The sequence below is a fragment of the Drosophila ananassae genome, chromosome 3L (assembly GCF_017639315.1).
Source record: "Drosophila ananassae strain 14024-0371.13 chromosome 3L, ASM1763931v2, whole genome shotgun sequence".
Classification (NCBI taxonomy): Eukaryota; Metazoa; Arthropoda; class Insecta; order Diptera; family Drosophilidae; genus Drosophila; species Drosophila ananassae.
This window is the reverse complement of record NC_057929.1, coordinates 16,562,881-16,576,851: the sequence shown is the minus strand read 5'-3', so window position 1 is coordinate 16,576,851 and position 13,971 is coordinate 16,562,881. Positions and strand designations below refer to the sequence as shown.

Sequence of the window (13,971 nt, the reverse complement as noted above, 5' to 3'; positions counted from 1 at the left end):
TAAAAATTGGAAAGCAGTTTCTAGAGTTTAAAACAAAACTTTAGCAGTCAATAATTGTAAATAATAATAATATAAACAAAAATTAGACAAAATACTTTTTATTATAAAACTTATTGAAGTTGCGCTTAACACTAGGAATGAATGAGAAAACAGTTCAAAATGAGATAAATAGAATTAACAAATGCGAATGGTGTTTTTGCCCATGACAACAATGGCTCCTTCGTCCTGAACCTCCTTGAGAGCATCCTCGAACTGCTCACGAGTAATCAACTGAAATTATCAAAAAGATGACCATGAAATATACAAATCAAAATGAAAACTTTTTCTAAGAATACTTACAATCTGAGACCCCTCCTTGATCTCCTTAAATAATTTCTGGTAGGGAACAGTGGGCACCTTGCCCTTCTTCTTTAGATTCTCCTTGATTGCGGCTACCAAATCGGCACGTTTCTTGCGGGCAGCCGTGGACAAGCCAGTGGTGAGGATGCCCACGTCGATCTTGCCCGACAACGGATCCGTCGCTGACTGCTTAAGGGCCTCTCGATGCAGTCTCCAAGCTTCCTCCACATCTTGAAGCTCCACCTCGTTGCTGAGCCGCACTTTAGCGTGTGCCTCCGAAAGCCGGATGAGACTTTCCAGCTGCCTTGGATATGCAGATATCTGTCCACGGCCAGCACCCACTTTACGCATGTCCACGTAGGCCTGAATCAGTCGTTGCTGGGCCTCGTCCGACAAGGTCGGGGACAGATGTTCACGGGCATAGGCAATATAATCGCGCAGTACACTCATATCCTAGAATATTTAACATTTTATAGTACATGTGATGGTTAAAAAAGGGTTAATCACGTACAAACATAGTGTCCTCCTCTTCGTGACGAGTCACATAGTATAACGAGACTAAGTGGCTGGCCAAACGTTTATCAAAGATCTCATCCTGAGGATCGAGGACCAAGAAGATCAAATCAAAACGAGACAACAGGGTGTGCGGAAGCTGAACATTATCGATTATGTTTTTGCGCTTGTTCCACTGAGACTCGGCAGGATTTGCGGCTGCTAGAATCGATGTGCGAGCATTCAGTTGGCAGATGATGCCTGCCTTAGCGATACTCAGTGTTTGCTGCTCCATCACCTCGTGGAGCACGCTGCGGGTTGAGTCATTCATCTTGTCGAACTCATCAATACAGCAGACACCATTGTCGGCCAACACCAGAGCACCGCTAAAAACAATATAAAAATGATCAGTTAATTAAAATGATGAAAGAGCAGGAAAAAACTTACGTTTGCAGAACCAACTGTCTGGTCTCAGGGTCCTTGGTCACATAGGCTGTTAAACCCACGGCCGACGAGCCTCGTCCCGAAGTGTACTGCGAACGCGGTACCAGATTGTAGACGTATTGCAGCATCTGGGACTTGGATGTGCCAGGATCTCCGCACAGCAACAAGTGGATCTCCGATCTGAAGTTCTGGCGACCAAGGGTAGCGTGTTTCTTTTTAGTGCCACCGAATAGTTGCAGCAGAATGCCCTTCTTGATGTCATCGTTCTCGTAAATTGAAGGGGCAATGGCTCTTGCGAGGCGATCATAAATATCAGGCTTTTTGGCCAGCAATTGGAGCAGTTCGATACGCTCCGGCGGGAAAATGTGGTCTTTGCTGTAGGGAATAGAAAATATATAGAAATGTTTCATATTTTTAAGAATCAAACTGCTTACCCCTCCTCCTCTTCGTAGAGCCGCTTGTTGTCCACTTTCCGGAAGTGCACTACATCTACGTGAGTCTTGTACACACTCTTCACCTGCATTCCGCTGCCCTTGAGCGGTGTGGCCCGGTAGATGCCAGTGACTGTGACACGATCTCCAGGCTGAACTTTGTCGACAAGATCGTTATGAGCGTACAGCAGTACATTGTGCGGGGTCTGGCCGGCGGCCATGTCATCCGGCGACTCCTGAAGCTTGATGAGCTGCTTGTCAGTGAACTCGGATCGATTATGAATCAGCCGGAAGCAGTGGTTGGTGTTGCAGTTGGTGCAGAGTGTAGGTTGGTTGATGCGACCACGATCCACTTCGACGGTGGTGCAGAACGAGCAAATGTTGCAGCTGAAGAAAGCTTCACGCATCTCGGGAATGACGTTCGACGATCGAATTACCATTCCGCTAATGCTTATAAGCTGGTCCATATCCTCCGGGTTCAAGGAGCGCATATTACGCGTCTTATCCGCGTTAAAGGGTCGCACTTGGATCTGGTGCTCCAGCAAGGCGGCAGGATAACGCTCGAAGAACATTTCGTTGATAGCCATATCGAAGCCAGGTATTACCTCCTGAGGGTAGCAGATAAGCTGACGGTAGAGGTCCTGGTCAAAGGTCTTCAAATGCGAACAGTTGAGGTTCAGATATGGTTCCTCCAGAGTGTGAATCTCCTCTAGCTTTTGCAGGTACAGCGGCTGGTTCACATCGATGTTCTCAGAGATCTCGTCTTGCTCGGCACTGGGATCGATGAACCGCATGATGAACGACTTGAACTTGGATTTACACTGGCTCACAACCACATTGGTGCCCCAGACGACGAGCTGAGGGGCCTGCGAGGACTCCGACACTGGATCAGTAGTTTCCGAACCTTTTTCGGGAATGGGTTCCAGCTAAAAGGACGCGCAAATGAGTTTAAATTGATCAAAAGGTTTTTGTCAAGTAGTTACCCCTGAGGATCCGCCAATGGCCACTTGGCGGATGCGCTTGTCTGTCCGGATATCGGGGCGGGCACGCAATGGCGTTCCGCGGATGCCGGAACGCGGTGTGCGTATGGAGCCCATTGAACTTGGGGTACCATAGTTGAGCGGGGAACTGAGATCGATCTCGCTCATGTTGGCACCTAATCCACGAGCCGGACTGGTAGCCGGCAAACTAATATTACCCGGCGACGTTGGCGGCAGGCTGATATTGTCCGAGGGGCGAACGCCGGTCCTGCCTGGCCCCATGCGCATTGGTGTCTCCACATCCTGCGTGGTGATTCCTAAAAGCAGAGTGACTCCTTCATCTCATACGCAAAAACACGCACTTTCCAAATGTTACCTCTTGTAGGTGTGCGAGCTCCCTGCTTTGGAGTAGCAGCTCCGACACTGGGGGAACGAGCAGGGCTTGACATTTCCGGAGCGCACTTCTAATAATTCTATTCTCGATGAAAACTGAAATAGTTGTGGATAAAAATGATGCCTCGCTGGTATCTCAGCTCCAGTAAAGCGCGGGAAATTCTGACAGATGCCATTCAAAGTGTTGACAAACACCATTGGGTACGTACATAGTGTTGGTAAGATCTCGTATGAGCACTGCGCGCCAAACATTTAGTGCTGGCATATATATATTTTGAAGCAAAAATAAACCAAAAGAGCAATTTAAGGCACTTCTTTGGCCACTGTTTTTATATAAAATTCAAAACATGGCTATAAAAACGACGCTTATAAGTTGGCCAAAACTGCGAGCCCTATGGCAACCCTGCCCTTTTGGCAGCAACAAAACAGCAGTCAGAACAGTGACAGAGGCGAAAGGCAAATACGGTTTTGTTTGTTTTTTTTTCACACTTTTTCGTTGTGATCCTAAATTACCAATGAAGAAATTGTAAATTAGGCCACGTTATTTTAGATTCTTTCGGACCAAAATTTTAAAGTAAATCACACAAAAAGAATTGCAAAAATGGTCATTTAGGGACAATCCGCTGGACGAAAACAAAAAAAAAACAACGAATAAAAGAGAAGGAAATTATTGTCGGTGGACGTTGAAGGGATAAAAAGCTAACGGGATTTATGCCCCCTATTAACAGTTGCTGTGTGGAGTAGCGGAAGATCAGGAGAAGGCCAGGAGAAACCATGTCGAGCGAGGAGATGTTGTACGCGCAGGTATTCCACATCTTTAATGATATATTGCTGCTGATGCCCCACAAGTGCATCGTTGGCAGATTGCGGCGGTGTCGGTGTCGCGCTCTTGGACGCCAGCAATGGTGCCAATATAAATTGCACCCATAGCGTGATTTCTGTCGGTGTACGTGTTGTTGTGGGTGTATGTGGGCTGTGACAGTGGCAGATCGAAAAGGGTTCCATGGGGGGCTACAACTAATAGTACTTCAAATAGAATCAAAACTACAAATAACCAAAAAAAAGTGGTACCAAAAATATCCATGATATTATAACCCTTTCGATTGAACCCCCCTTCGATTGAATTTCACCCCGCCACTGATGGTCATTTATTCTTTTTATTTGCACCACTTCTGCATTTCTCCGATTCTCCTTCTAGTTGTTAGCCCTGGCTTAGCCTGGGCCCATGGCAGGTGATTACCCATTGATGACTGCATCACAGTGCCAAAGTGTTTGGGAATGAATCACAGCTCTTATCGGAACAGGGTGTCTGATAAGAGCAACTGATAAGACAGTGGGAGTGGGTGAAAGGTGTCCCATTAGGGTGTCAGGGGATCGGCTTAAAGGCCAATTGGCGTGTGGCCCAGGTCATGTCATTGATTAATAATCCGATTTACAACATTCCCAATATAGGGCGCAAAAATATGGGTGCCGCATGCGGAGCAAGTGTGGGAGAGTGCCACCCTGGAGGAGAGCTACCGCAAGGGTGCCGGATTTCTCAAGATTGTCACCGAATCGGGGAGTCTCCGGGAGGTTAAGCTAAAGGCTGATGGCAGCGACCTCCCGCCCCTACGCAATCCGGCCATCCTGGTGGGACAGAACGACCTGACCACCCTGTCCTACTTGCATGAGCCGGGGGTGTTGCACAATCTACGTGTCCGCTTCTGCGAGCGTCAGATTATCTACACCTACTGCGGCATTATCCTGGTGGCCATTAACCCGTACGCGGAAATGCCGCTGTACGGGCCGAGCATCATACGGGCATATCGTGGCCATGCCATGGGCGATCTGGAGCCGCACATTTTCGCCCTGGCCGAGGAGGCCTACACCAAGCTGGAGCGTGAGAACTGCAATCTAAGCATCATTGTCAGTGGCGAGTCGGGGGCCGGAAAGACGGTGTCCGCCAAGTACGCGATGCGTTACTTTGCCGCTGTCGGCGGATCCGAGTCGGAGACGCAAGTAGAGCGCAAGGTGCTGGCATCTTCACCAATCATGGAGGCGTTTGGAAACGCCAAAACAACCCGCAACGACAACAGCTCCCGTTTCGGCAAGTTTACCAAGCTGCTGTTCCGCAACCAGATGGGTGTCATGTATCTGCAGGGTGCCACCATGCACACCTATCTGCTGGAGAAGTCGCGAGTGGTGTATCAGGCGCAGGGCGAACGCAACTACCACATATTCTACCAACTTTGTGCAGCGAGGGCTAAATATCCGGAACTGGTGCTGGGTAAGTGAAAGCTGGATATTCTTTTTCGTCTTAAAAATTTAATTTTTTTACTTTAGATCACCAGGACAAGTTCCAATTTCTGAACATGGGTGGAGCCCCAGATATTGAACGCGTTTCGGACGCGGATCAATTCAATGAAACAGTGCAAGCAATGACTGTCCTGGGATTCTCCATAAATCAAATAGCCGACATCGTTAAGATTCTGGCGGGTATTCTCCATTTGGGGAACATCAATGTGTCCAAAAAATACAATGAGGGTACCGATGAGGAGGACACAGATTCCTGTGAAATTTTCGTATGTCTCGCCCTATTAGGCAACTTCTTTTTCGCCCTTTTCAATTAAATATTTAATTGATTTTTATTTTAGCCTAATGACATCCACCTGCAGATCACCGGCGATCTGCTACGGGTGAAAGCCGACGATCTGCGTCGGTGGCTTTTGATGCGTAAGATAGAGTCGGTCAATGATTATGTGCTGATACCAAACAGCATTGAGGCGGCGGAGGCGGCACGTGACGCCCTGGCCAAGCATATTTACGCGAAACTGTTCCAGTACATCGTTGGTGTGCTGAACAAGAGCCTCAATAACGGTAGCAAGCAGTGCAGCTTCATTGGCGTCCTCGATATCTACGGCTTCGAAACGTTTGAGGTGAACTCGTTCGAGCAGTTTTGCATAAACTATGCGAACGAGAAGCTGCAGCAGCAGTTCAACCAGCATGTCTTCAAGTTGGAGCAGGAGGAGTACCTTAAAGAGGGTATCACCTGGACGATGATTGACTTTTACGACAACCAACCGTGCATCGATTTGATTGAGTCCAAATTGGGTGTGCTGGATCTGCTCGACGAGGAGTGTAGAGTAAGTAAAGTATTTCTTAATTGATTGACTTTTTTAAAAACCATTTATTTGCCCGTAGATGCCCAGAGGTTCGGACGAGAGCTGGGCGGGAAAACTCATCGGAAAGTGCAGCAAATTTCCACACTTCGAGAAGCCACGCTTCGGCACCACAAGTAACTCATTCGCCTAATTTTTTTGTCAGAAGCCAACTAAATGTCTCCCCTTTTTAGGCTTTTTCATAAAACATTTCTCAGACACGGTTGAGTACGACGTGAACGGATTCTTGGAAAAGAATCGTGACACTGTCTCCAAGGAGCTCACACAGGTGCTCTGTGAGTCCAACATGCAGCTGGTTAAACAGGTGATGGTTCTGGAGGAGATTGACACCTTGAGTGTGGATTCTGCCAAAGCCTCTACGTTGGGCGGTCGTGTCGTAATCAGTGCTGGTCGGAAACAGGTTTGTGATTGCCCAGAGAGATGAAGCCAGAAGCTCCATACTTTATCAGTCTTTCAAAACCATTTGTAAAATGTTGTCTTATTGCTAATTTGTATTTTCCATACGCTTATGGTCCGTGAATCGCCATCGTCGCTCGGAATGCTCGCCCCAAGCAGCAATTGAATGAGACACGTCGAAGAGTTAGTTACCAACATACATATTTTGATCATAACTTCTGTGCAAATAACTAACCAACAGACATTTATGTTTACCTTTAGTTTGGCGCCCTAATTTGAAACCCGCCTTTAACGTTTTTTCCACACCGGAATTAATTGGGAAGTTGGGTTTTACCATTCAGTTTATTGCTTTGTTGCTTTTAACAACCGTAGTTTAAGAAAATCATTAATTCAAAACTCCTTTTTTGTGTTTATATATTCATTTTAAATGTATTTTAATAATGAAAATATTCTATACAAGGTGGTGCCATCGAAACAGCATAAGAAGACGGTTGGCTCGCAGTTCCAGGAGAGCTTGGCCTCGCTAATCTCAACGCTGCATGCCACAACGCCGCATTATGTGCGTTGCATTAAGGTAGGAATCAGAAATACTATAATTTATGACAAGATCTCTTATAATAGTTCAATTTTCCAGCCAAACGACGAGAAGATCGCATTCAAATGGGAGACTGCCAAGATCATTCAGCAACTGCGGGCTTGTGGTGTTTTAGAAACAGTGCGCATTTCTGCGGCAGGATTCCCCTCGCGGTGGCTGTATCCGGACTTCTATATGCGCTACCAGCTTCTGGCACATCGCTCCAAGATAGACAAAAACGATATGAAGCAGTCTTGTCGCAACATCGTAACGAAATGGATTCAGGATGAGGACAAGTATCGTTTTGGCAATACGCAGATATTCTTCCGCGCTGGCCAGGTGGCCTTCATGGAACAAGTGCGGGCCAATCTGCGCAAGAAGTACATAACGGTGGTGCAGTCCGTGGTGAGGCGATTCATTCATCGCCGGCGCTTCCTGCGCCTGCAGATGGTGATCAGTGGAATCCAGCGACATGCACGTGGTTTCTTGGCCCGCCAGCGCGTCCAGAAAATGCGTGAGGACCGAGCCGCACTGATTCTCTCGAAGTATGCCAAAGGATGGCTGTGCCGGCGTCGATACTTACGCCTGCGTCACTCTATTTCCGGCATACAGACCTATGCCCGCGGCATGATGGCTCGCACCAAGTTCCATGCCATGCGTGATCACTACCGGGCGGTCCAGATTCAACGATTCGTTCGCGGAGTTCTCGCTCGGAGAGCCTATCAAAAGCGGAGGCGAGACATCATCATTTGCCAGGCTGCTGTCCGACGGTTCCTTGCCCGCCGCAAGTTCAGGAAGATGAAGACCGAGGCGAAGACCATCTCGCACATGGAGAAGAAGTACATGGGCCTGGAGAACAAGATCATCTCTATGCAGCAGCGTATCGACGAACTGAACCGCGACAACAGCAATCTGAAGCATAAGACCAGCGAGATCAGCGTTCTTAAGTAAGTTACTATAACTATACTTTTTAATATCTTAAAATTAAAATTAATATTTTATTTTTAGAATGAAACTGGAGTTGAAGAAGAACTTGGAAGGCGAGTTTAAGAACGTGAAGGCAGCCTGCCAAGACAAGGACAAGCTGATAGAGGCTCTCAACAAGCAGCTGGAAGCGGAGCGCGACGAGAAGATGCAGCTGCTTGAGGAAAATGGCCATGCCCAGGAGGAGTGGGTCAGCCAAAAGCAGCAGTGGCTCGGGGAGAACGAGGAACTGCGACGCCAAGTCGATCAGATGATCGAGCTGGCCAAAAACGCTGAGATTAGCCAGCGCACTCAGGAGGACCGCATGCTGGCCGAGATTGACAACAAGGAGCTCAACGAGGCCTACCAGCGCGCCATCAAGGACAAGGAGGTTATCGAAAACGAGAACTTCATGCTGAAGGAGGAGCTGAGCAGACTGACGGCCGGTAGCTTCAGTTTACATGCGCGGACTGCGAGCAATGCCTCCAGCCAGAACGAGGAGGATGTCGGCTACGCTTCGGCCAAGAACACGCTGGATATCAATCGCCCACCGGATCTGATCAACAAGAACTGTAGGACAAGATTTCTGGACAGGATTATATGAATTGTGAACTAATTAGTTTTCTTTCCTTAGATGCCTACTCTGATTGCACCAGTTTAGTTGTCAAGTTGCGAGCCATTCTCGAGGAGGAGAAGCAGAAGCACAAGTATTTGCAGGAGCAGTACCTTAAGCTGGCCAGCCGCAACAAGCCCACCGAGGATTCATTCCGGTAAGTATCTAATTCCCTTCACATGAGTGCAGAGATCGCTCTCGAAGATCGGCCCAAAAGCCACCTCCACCAACTCCTACTACTTACGACACTACAACAAGAACTACGTCATTTCTACATCTATGTATTGTTTGCCACACACTGCTTGCCACTCCACTCACACAGCGTCTCCGAGCTGGAGGTAGAAAACGAGAAGCTGCGCAGCGAATACGATCAGCTGCGAACGAGCATTAAACACGGTGTTGAGATCAACGAACTCAATGGTAACCGCTGCACACGCAGAGCGAGACCCGCCGAAGTCCTACTGACCCATCTCTTCCCCATCTCTCCTTCCCTTCCCTCTTTGCCATTCCAGCTCAGCATGCCGCTCTGCAGGAAGAGGTTCGTAGGAGGCGCGAGGAGTGCATCCAGCTGAAGGCAGTGCTGCTGCAGCAGAGCCAGAGTATGCGATCTCTCGAGCCCGAGAGCCTGCAACTGCGTGGAAATGATGTCAACGAGCTGATGGAGGCCTTCCATTCGCAGAAACTAATAAATCGGTAAGACTCTTCTGTTTTTTTTTAAATCAAAATGAAGCTAACGCATCTCCCACTTTCAGTCAACTGGAGTCCGAACTGAAGGCCATAACGGAGGAGCACAACAGCAAGCTGGTGGAGATGACGCAGGACATCGAGCGGCTCAACAACGAAAAAGAAGAGCTCCAGAAGGTGATTTTCGAAAGCATCGACGAGCCAGAGGAGTCGGCCAACATAGAAGCTCTCAAACAGAACGATCGCTATCTGCGACGGGAACTGCAGAAGGCCGTCTCGCAATACCTGCTGGTGCAGGAGGAGCTCAAGCTGGCCCATGCCAAGCTAAAGGCCTATCGCCAGGATGGCGGTCAACTGGAACACAAGCTGGAGGAGGAAATGATTCGCAACAAGGCCAACGGCCCGTCGAGCGACGTTGGCGCGACTGTGACTAAACAGAAGTCTCAAAACCCACAAGGCCTCATGAAGTTCCACAGCAGCGATTTGGACAAGATCCTGCAGCGTCTCCTAAATGCACTGACACCACGCACTGTAGTTGGACTTTTGCCCGGTTTCCCTGCGTATCTCATTTTTATGTGCATCCGGTAAGAGTCCTCCTTGTATCTTAACTTACTCTTGCTCACTTTATTTTCATTTCTAGTTATACCGATCTCACCAATGCCGACGATGATGTTCGCGAACTATTGAGCAAGTTTGTCATCCAGGTCAAGAAAATGCATCGAACTCCTCATCCGATTGAAAATCGCGTCATTTGGCTCGTTAACTCAATAACGTGAGTCCAGGAAACACCTTATTTGTACTATAGAAGCACTCTAGTCACCTCTTTATTTCAGTTTGCTGAATCTCCTAAAGCAGTACGGCGATGTCGAGGAGTATGTCCAGTTCAACAGTGAGAAACAGAAGCAGCAGCAGTTGAAAAACTTCAATCTATTCGAGTATCGGCGCGTTATCCTCGATCTGATTGTGAATCTGTACCAGGCTCTGATCATGCAGATCCAGGGCCTGCTGGATCCTAAGATTGTGCCGGCAATCCTGAACAACGATGAAATACAACGCGGCCGCTCGGCCCACGGTATGCGCAGTAGGGCCACCTCGATTGGAGCCAGCTCGTCGCCGGAGCACGGTGGTGGACCAGCGTGGAAGCAACTCATTGGGCAGTTCGAGCACTTTTACAAGCAGTTCCAGCACTTTGGCTTGAACAGCGTCTATGCGGAACAGATATTCCAGCAGCTGCTGTACTTTGTGTGCGCCGTGGCGCTAAACTATTTGATGCTTCGGGGGGACATTTGCATGTGGGAGACTGGCATGATAATCCGGTACAATCTTGGCTGTATCGAGGATTGGGTGCGCAGCAAGAAAATGGTATATATAGAAAGATTTATAGGGGAAGTTCAAAAGTAACTCTGGTTCTTTTTAGTCAAACGACGTGCTGATGCCGTTGGCGCCGCTTAATCAAGTATCCCAACTGCTCCAGTCTCGCAAGAGCGAGCAGGATGTTCAAACCATTTGCGATCTGTGCACTTCGCTGAGCACCGCCCAGGTCCTGAAGGTGATGAAGTCCTACAAGCTGGATGACTACGAGAGTGAGATTACGAACGTGTTCCTGGACAAATTAACCAAGGAACTCAACGCCCGACAAATGGTGAGTGTGCTGGTGAATGGTGAAAAAGAAAACTATTTTTAATGATATTTGTCAATTCCCTTTCAGCCGACGAGCAACAGCGACGAATTTACCATCGACCAGAAGTTCATTCAGCCCTTCAAAGTGGTTTTCAGTTATAGCGATATAAAGCTGGAGGATATTGACCTACCATCGCACCTAAATCTCGACGAGTTTCTTGAAAAGATATAAACAGTGTCCATTGTCGGTGGAAGTACCTTGTCATTGGGGATGACATGAGAACGTTTTCTTTTTGTGTATTATACGAGTCTAACGATTGTAGAAATTAATGTTCAGATTTTTAGAAAATCTATTAGCGAATGAAACGATGCTTAGTGGTTGCCTAAAATGTATGTAGTTCCTGTTTAGTTTAATTGTCCCACCTTTAACATTCCCCTCGTGTCCAATGGCAACTCTTGCCAGTTGCCGAGTTTAGCTTTCTGTTGTGCGAAATATTTTGTAGTTAAATGTTTTTGAAGAGGTTCTGAACCAACCTTGTAATGTGAGATGCAATAAGTGCCGGGAGTGAAACTCCGACAATGAAAACGATCATTCCTTGCCTGAACCTTGTACCTTAGAGCATATAATAATATATTATATACAATGAATGTATTTAACAAAGGCCGATTTGTTGCCTTAAAGCTTGTAACTGCATCTTGCAGGTCATAGATTAAGAAACACATAGAACACCGAAGCATTGCATTCCATCTACATATTTATGTATTCTCATATTTTGTCTAGTTTGTTACCTATTTGTTTCGCTCAGTCGTAAAAGTAATCAAGAAAAAGAGTAACCCAATATACGTTGGCATTTGTTAAAAGCAATTAAGTACTTTCCGATGCAAAATACCTATAAAATACACACATATATTAACGAAACAAGAATGTATAATGAACAGCAATTTATGAGTTTTGTACAAATATAATTGCCAGACGTTAACAATCCACCAGCGCTTTTGAGAGCTTGTTCTTGGGCAGGTCCAGCGACGGCAGTCGTTGTGTTATCATTCCCGTGGCGACCGTTGCTCCGTTCTCTCGTATCGTGAATGCCTGGCCAGCTGTCATCACCATTTTCCTCAACAGAGTGACGCGCACTTGACCGTGCTCGCCAGGCATTAGCATAGCTTCACTGGGCACTACAAACAGAGAGCAATCTTACTGTTTTGTTTCTTTTATGGATAAATCTACTTACCAATATCGATCCGAGCCGGAACATTCCACGTTTGACTAAAAAGTTGCTGAATATACTTGGAAAGCATAGGTTTCACGCGACCACCTTCGGCCCGCGACAGTAGGTACATAGAGCCTTCGAAATGGTTTGAAATATCCTCAGAGCCCGTGGCACAGAGCAGCATACCGCGCTCCACAGCGGATATCTTGATTCCACGTAATAGGGCGCCCACATTCTCTCCGGCAAGCGCCTGGGGTACGCTCTTCCGGAAGATTTGAATGTCGCTTATGCTGGTCTTTAGGTTCTGGTTAAAGCCCAGAAGATCGGCCTCTGCATTCCGGGGAATGGTTCCTCGCTTAATAGTGCCCACGACCACTGTACCTCGTCCGGGAACAGTGAAGGCATTGTCGATGGGCAGAATGAACGGCGCTGCGAAATCCCTTTGTGGCGTTGGTATATAGGAATCACAATGCTCCAAAAGCTTTTCGATAGCTGGCACACCGAACACCGATTGATCCTCCCGAAGAGCCAACAAAGCTGATCCACAAATAACCGGACTGTTGACGCCATCAAATCCAAAGTCACTGAGCATCTCGCGCATCTCAATCTCCACCAGCTCAAGAACCTCCTGATCGACCAGATCTGCCTTGTTGATAAAGACCACGATACGTTGGATGCCCACTTGTTTGGCCAGCAGAAGATGCTCTCGGGTCTGAGGCATTTGTCCATCGGTGGCTGCAACCACCAGGATAGCGCCATCCATTTGCGATGCCCCCGAGATCATGTTCTGTAAAGAATAAATGTAAAACTTCGTTCCATTATATATTTTATCTTCTTACCTTTATATAATCCGCATGACCTGGACAGTCGGTGTGGGCGTAGGTGCGCTTACTTGTGGCATACCCGATATGGCAGGCGTTGATAGTTATGCCCCGCGCCTTCTCCTCAGGAGCCCTGTCTATTTGGTCGTAGGACAAGTACTCTGCCATGCCCTTGTTCGACTGGATCTTGGTGATGGCGGCAGTGAGGGTGGTCTTCCCATGGTCCACATGGCCGATGGTGCCTACATTGCAGTGCGGCAAGTCACGCAATCCGCTTGCCGGTTTATTACCAGGATTTGTGGAAAAAAACCGTGGCACGATACCGACACTGGCTTGTGTCTGCGGGATCCTCTGCCGGATCACTCCGTCACCATGGCCCCATATCTTTGGAAGCAGCCCTCTCAAAACTCTGGCTCCCTGCATCTCTTGCCAACCGCAACCCGGAGGACACCACGTAACGCAGCTCACGCTGTTAAAAAACCCCAACAAGTGCAGCTGATCCGCCAGTGCTGCACAACGTCCACTTAAACGTAAAGTTTGAAAAAAAATTTTGACTTTTGAGAATCTCTCCAGCCCAAAGGGGATTTCGTTTTTTTTGTTGAAATAAAATTTCAATTGTTATCCAACCACGTAGAATAATAAAAAAATTTGTTAGTGTAAAGTTTAGACCTCCAACCGTCTGTCTATTTGGAGGAGAAATCTAATAAATAGAATTTAAAATTTAAAAACAGTACGTTACAAATTAATTCAAGGTAACAACATTAAAATAATTTAATAATGTCTAATAATCAGGAAGTTTGATGTTTAAACGATACCAAAACTTCAAATAGTTACTTTTTCCATAAACTATTA

The 13,971-nt window shown here is 47.2% G+C and overlaps 3 protein-coding genes across 6 annotated transcripts; 1 reads left to right on the top strand and 2 right to left on the bottom strand.

The window, feature by feature from the left end:
• Positions 1-82: 82 nt before the first annotated feature.
• LOC6496512 (DNA replication licensing factor MCM4) lies at positions 83-3,270 on the bottom strand. Its single transcript, XM_001961013.4, has 7 exons — positions 3,063-3,270; positions 2,690-3,003; positions 1,710-2,632; positions 1,279-1,650; positions 851-1,217; positions 340-792; positions 83-270 (listed from the first exon to the last, which is right to left on the bottom strand). Exons 1-7 carry the CDS (start codon positions 3,133-3,135, stop codon positions 175-177), a joined length of 2,598 nt encoding a protein of 865 aa, XP_001961049.1. The 5' UTR covers positions 3,136-3,270; the 3' UTR covers positions 83-174.
• Positions 3,271-3,473: 203 nt separating this feature from the next.
• On the top strand, positions 3,474-12,072 carry LOC6494065 (unconventional myosin-Va). Of its 4 annotated transcripts, XM_001961012.4 has the most exons (18): positions 3,475-3,883; positions 4,532-5,345; positions 5,402-5,640; positions 5,713-6,201; positions 6,260-6,353; positions 6,411-6,637; positions 6,793-6,816; positions 7,094-7,207; positions 7,268-8,154; positions 8,216-8,742; positions 8,805-8,940; positions 9,106-9,203; positions 9,296-9,476; positions 9,536-10,051; positions 10,108-10,239; positions 10,301-10,829; positions 10,885-11,109; positions 11,176-12,072. In XM_001961012.4, the coding sequence occupies exons 1-18, from the start codon at positions 3,854-3,856 to the stop codon at positions 11,317-11,319; spliced, it is 5,406 nt and encodes a 1,801-aa protein (XP_001961048.1). In that variant the 5' UTR covers positions 3,475-3,853; the 3' UTR covers positions 11,320-12,072. The 4 variants fall into 4 exon arrangements, with proteins under 4 accessions (XP_014762624.1, XP_014762622.1, XP_001961048.1 ...); XM_014907137.3 differs by lacking the exon at positions 6,793-6,816; XM_014907138.3 differs by lacking the exons at positions 9,106-9,203; positions 9,536-10,051; positions 10,108-10,239; ... (1 more) ...; positions 10,885-11,109; positions 11,176-12,072 and having other exon boundaries at positions 3,474-3,883; positions 9,296-9,352.
• Positions 11,975-13,885, bottom strand: LOC6496511 (elongation factor Tu). The gene is made up of 3 exons (XM_001961011.3): positions 13,138-13,885; positions 12,320-13,085; positions 11,975-12,263 (listed from the first exon to the last, which is right to left on the bottom strand). Exons 1-3 carry the CDS (start codon positions 13,540-13,542, stop codon positions 12,064-12,066), a joined length of 1,371 nt encoding a protein of 456 aa, XP_001961047.1. The 5' UTR covers positions 13,543-13,885; the 3' UTR covers positions 11,975-12,063.
• Positions 13,886-13,971: the final 86 nt, after the last annotated feature.

Bases quoted from the DNA above. Each gene is read 5' to 3' on its own strand.
- LOC6496512 (XM_001961013.4), bottom strand. From the start codon at position 3,135: ATGTCAAGCCCTGCTCGTTCCCCCAGTGTCGGAGCTGCTACTCCAAAG. The intron at 3,004-3,062 runs GTAACATTTGGA...CTCTGCTTTTAG, and splicing joins AGCTCGCACACCTACAAGAG to GAATCACCACGCAGGATGTG. The intron at 793-850 runs GTACGTGATTAA...TAAATATTCTAG, and splicing joins AAGAGGAGGACACTATGTTT to GATATGAGTGTACTGCGCGA.
- LOC6494065 (XM_001961012.4), top strand. From the start codon at position 3,854: ATGTCGAGCGAGGAGATGTTGTACGCGCAG. The intron at 6,202-6,259 runs GTAAGTAAAGTA...ATTTGCCCGTAG, and splicing joins TGCTCGACGAGGAGTGTAGA to ATGCCCAGAGGTTCGGACGA. The intron at 11,110-11,175 runs GTGAGTGTGCTG...ATTCCCTTTCAG, and splicing joins AACTCAACGCCCGACAAATG to CCGACGAGCAACAGCGACGA.
- LOC6496511 (XM_001961011.3), bottom strand. From the start codon at position 13,542: ATGCAGGGAGCCAGAGTTTTGAGAGGGCTGCTTCCAAAGATATGGGGC. The intron at 13,086-13,137 runs GTAAGAAGATAA...TATTCTTTACAG, and splicing joins GTCATGCGGATTATATAAAG to AACATGATCTCGGGGGCATC. The intron at 12,264-12,319 runs GTAAGTAGATTT...CTCTGTTTGTAG, and splicing joins TCCGGCTCGGATCGATATTG to TGCCCAGTGAAGCTATGCTA.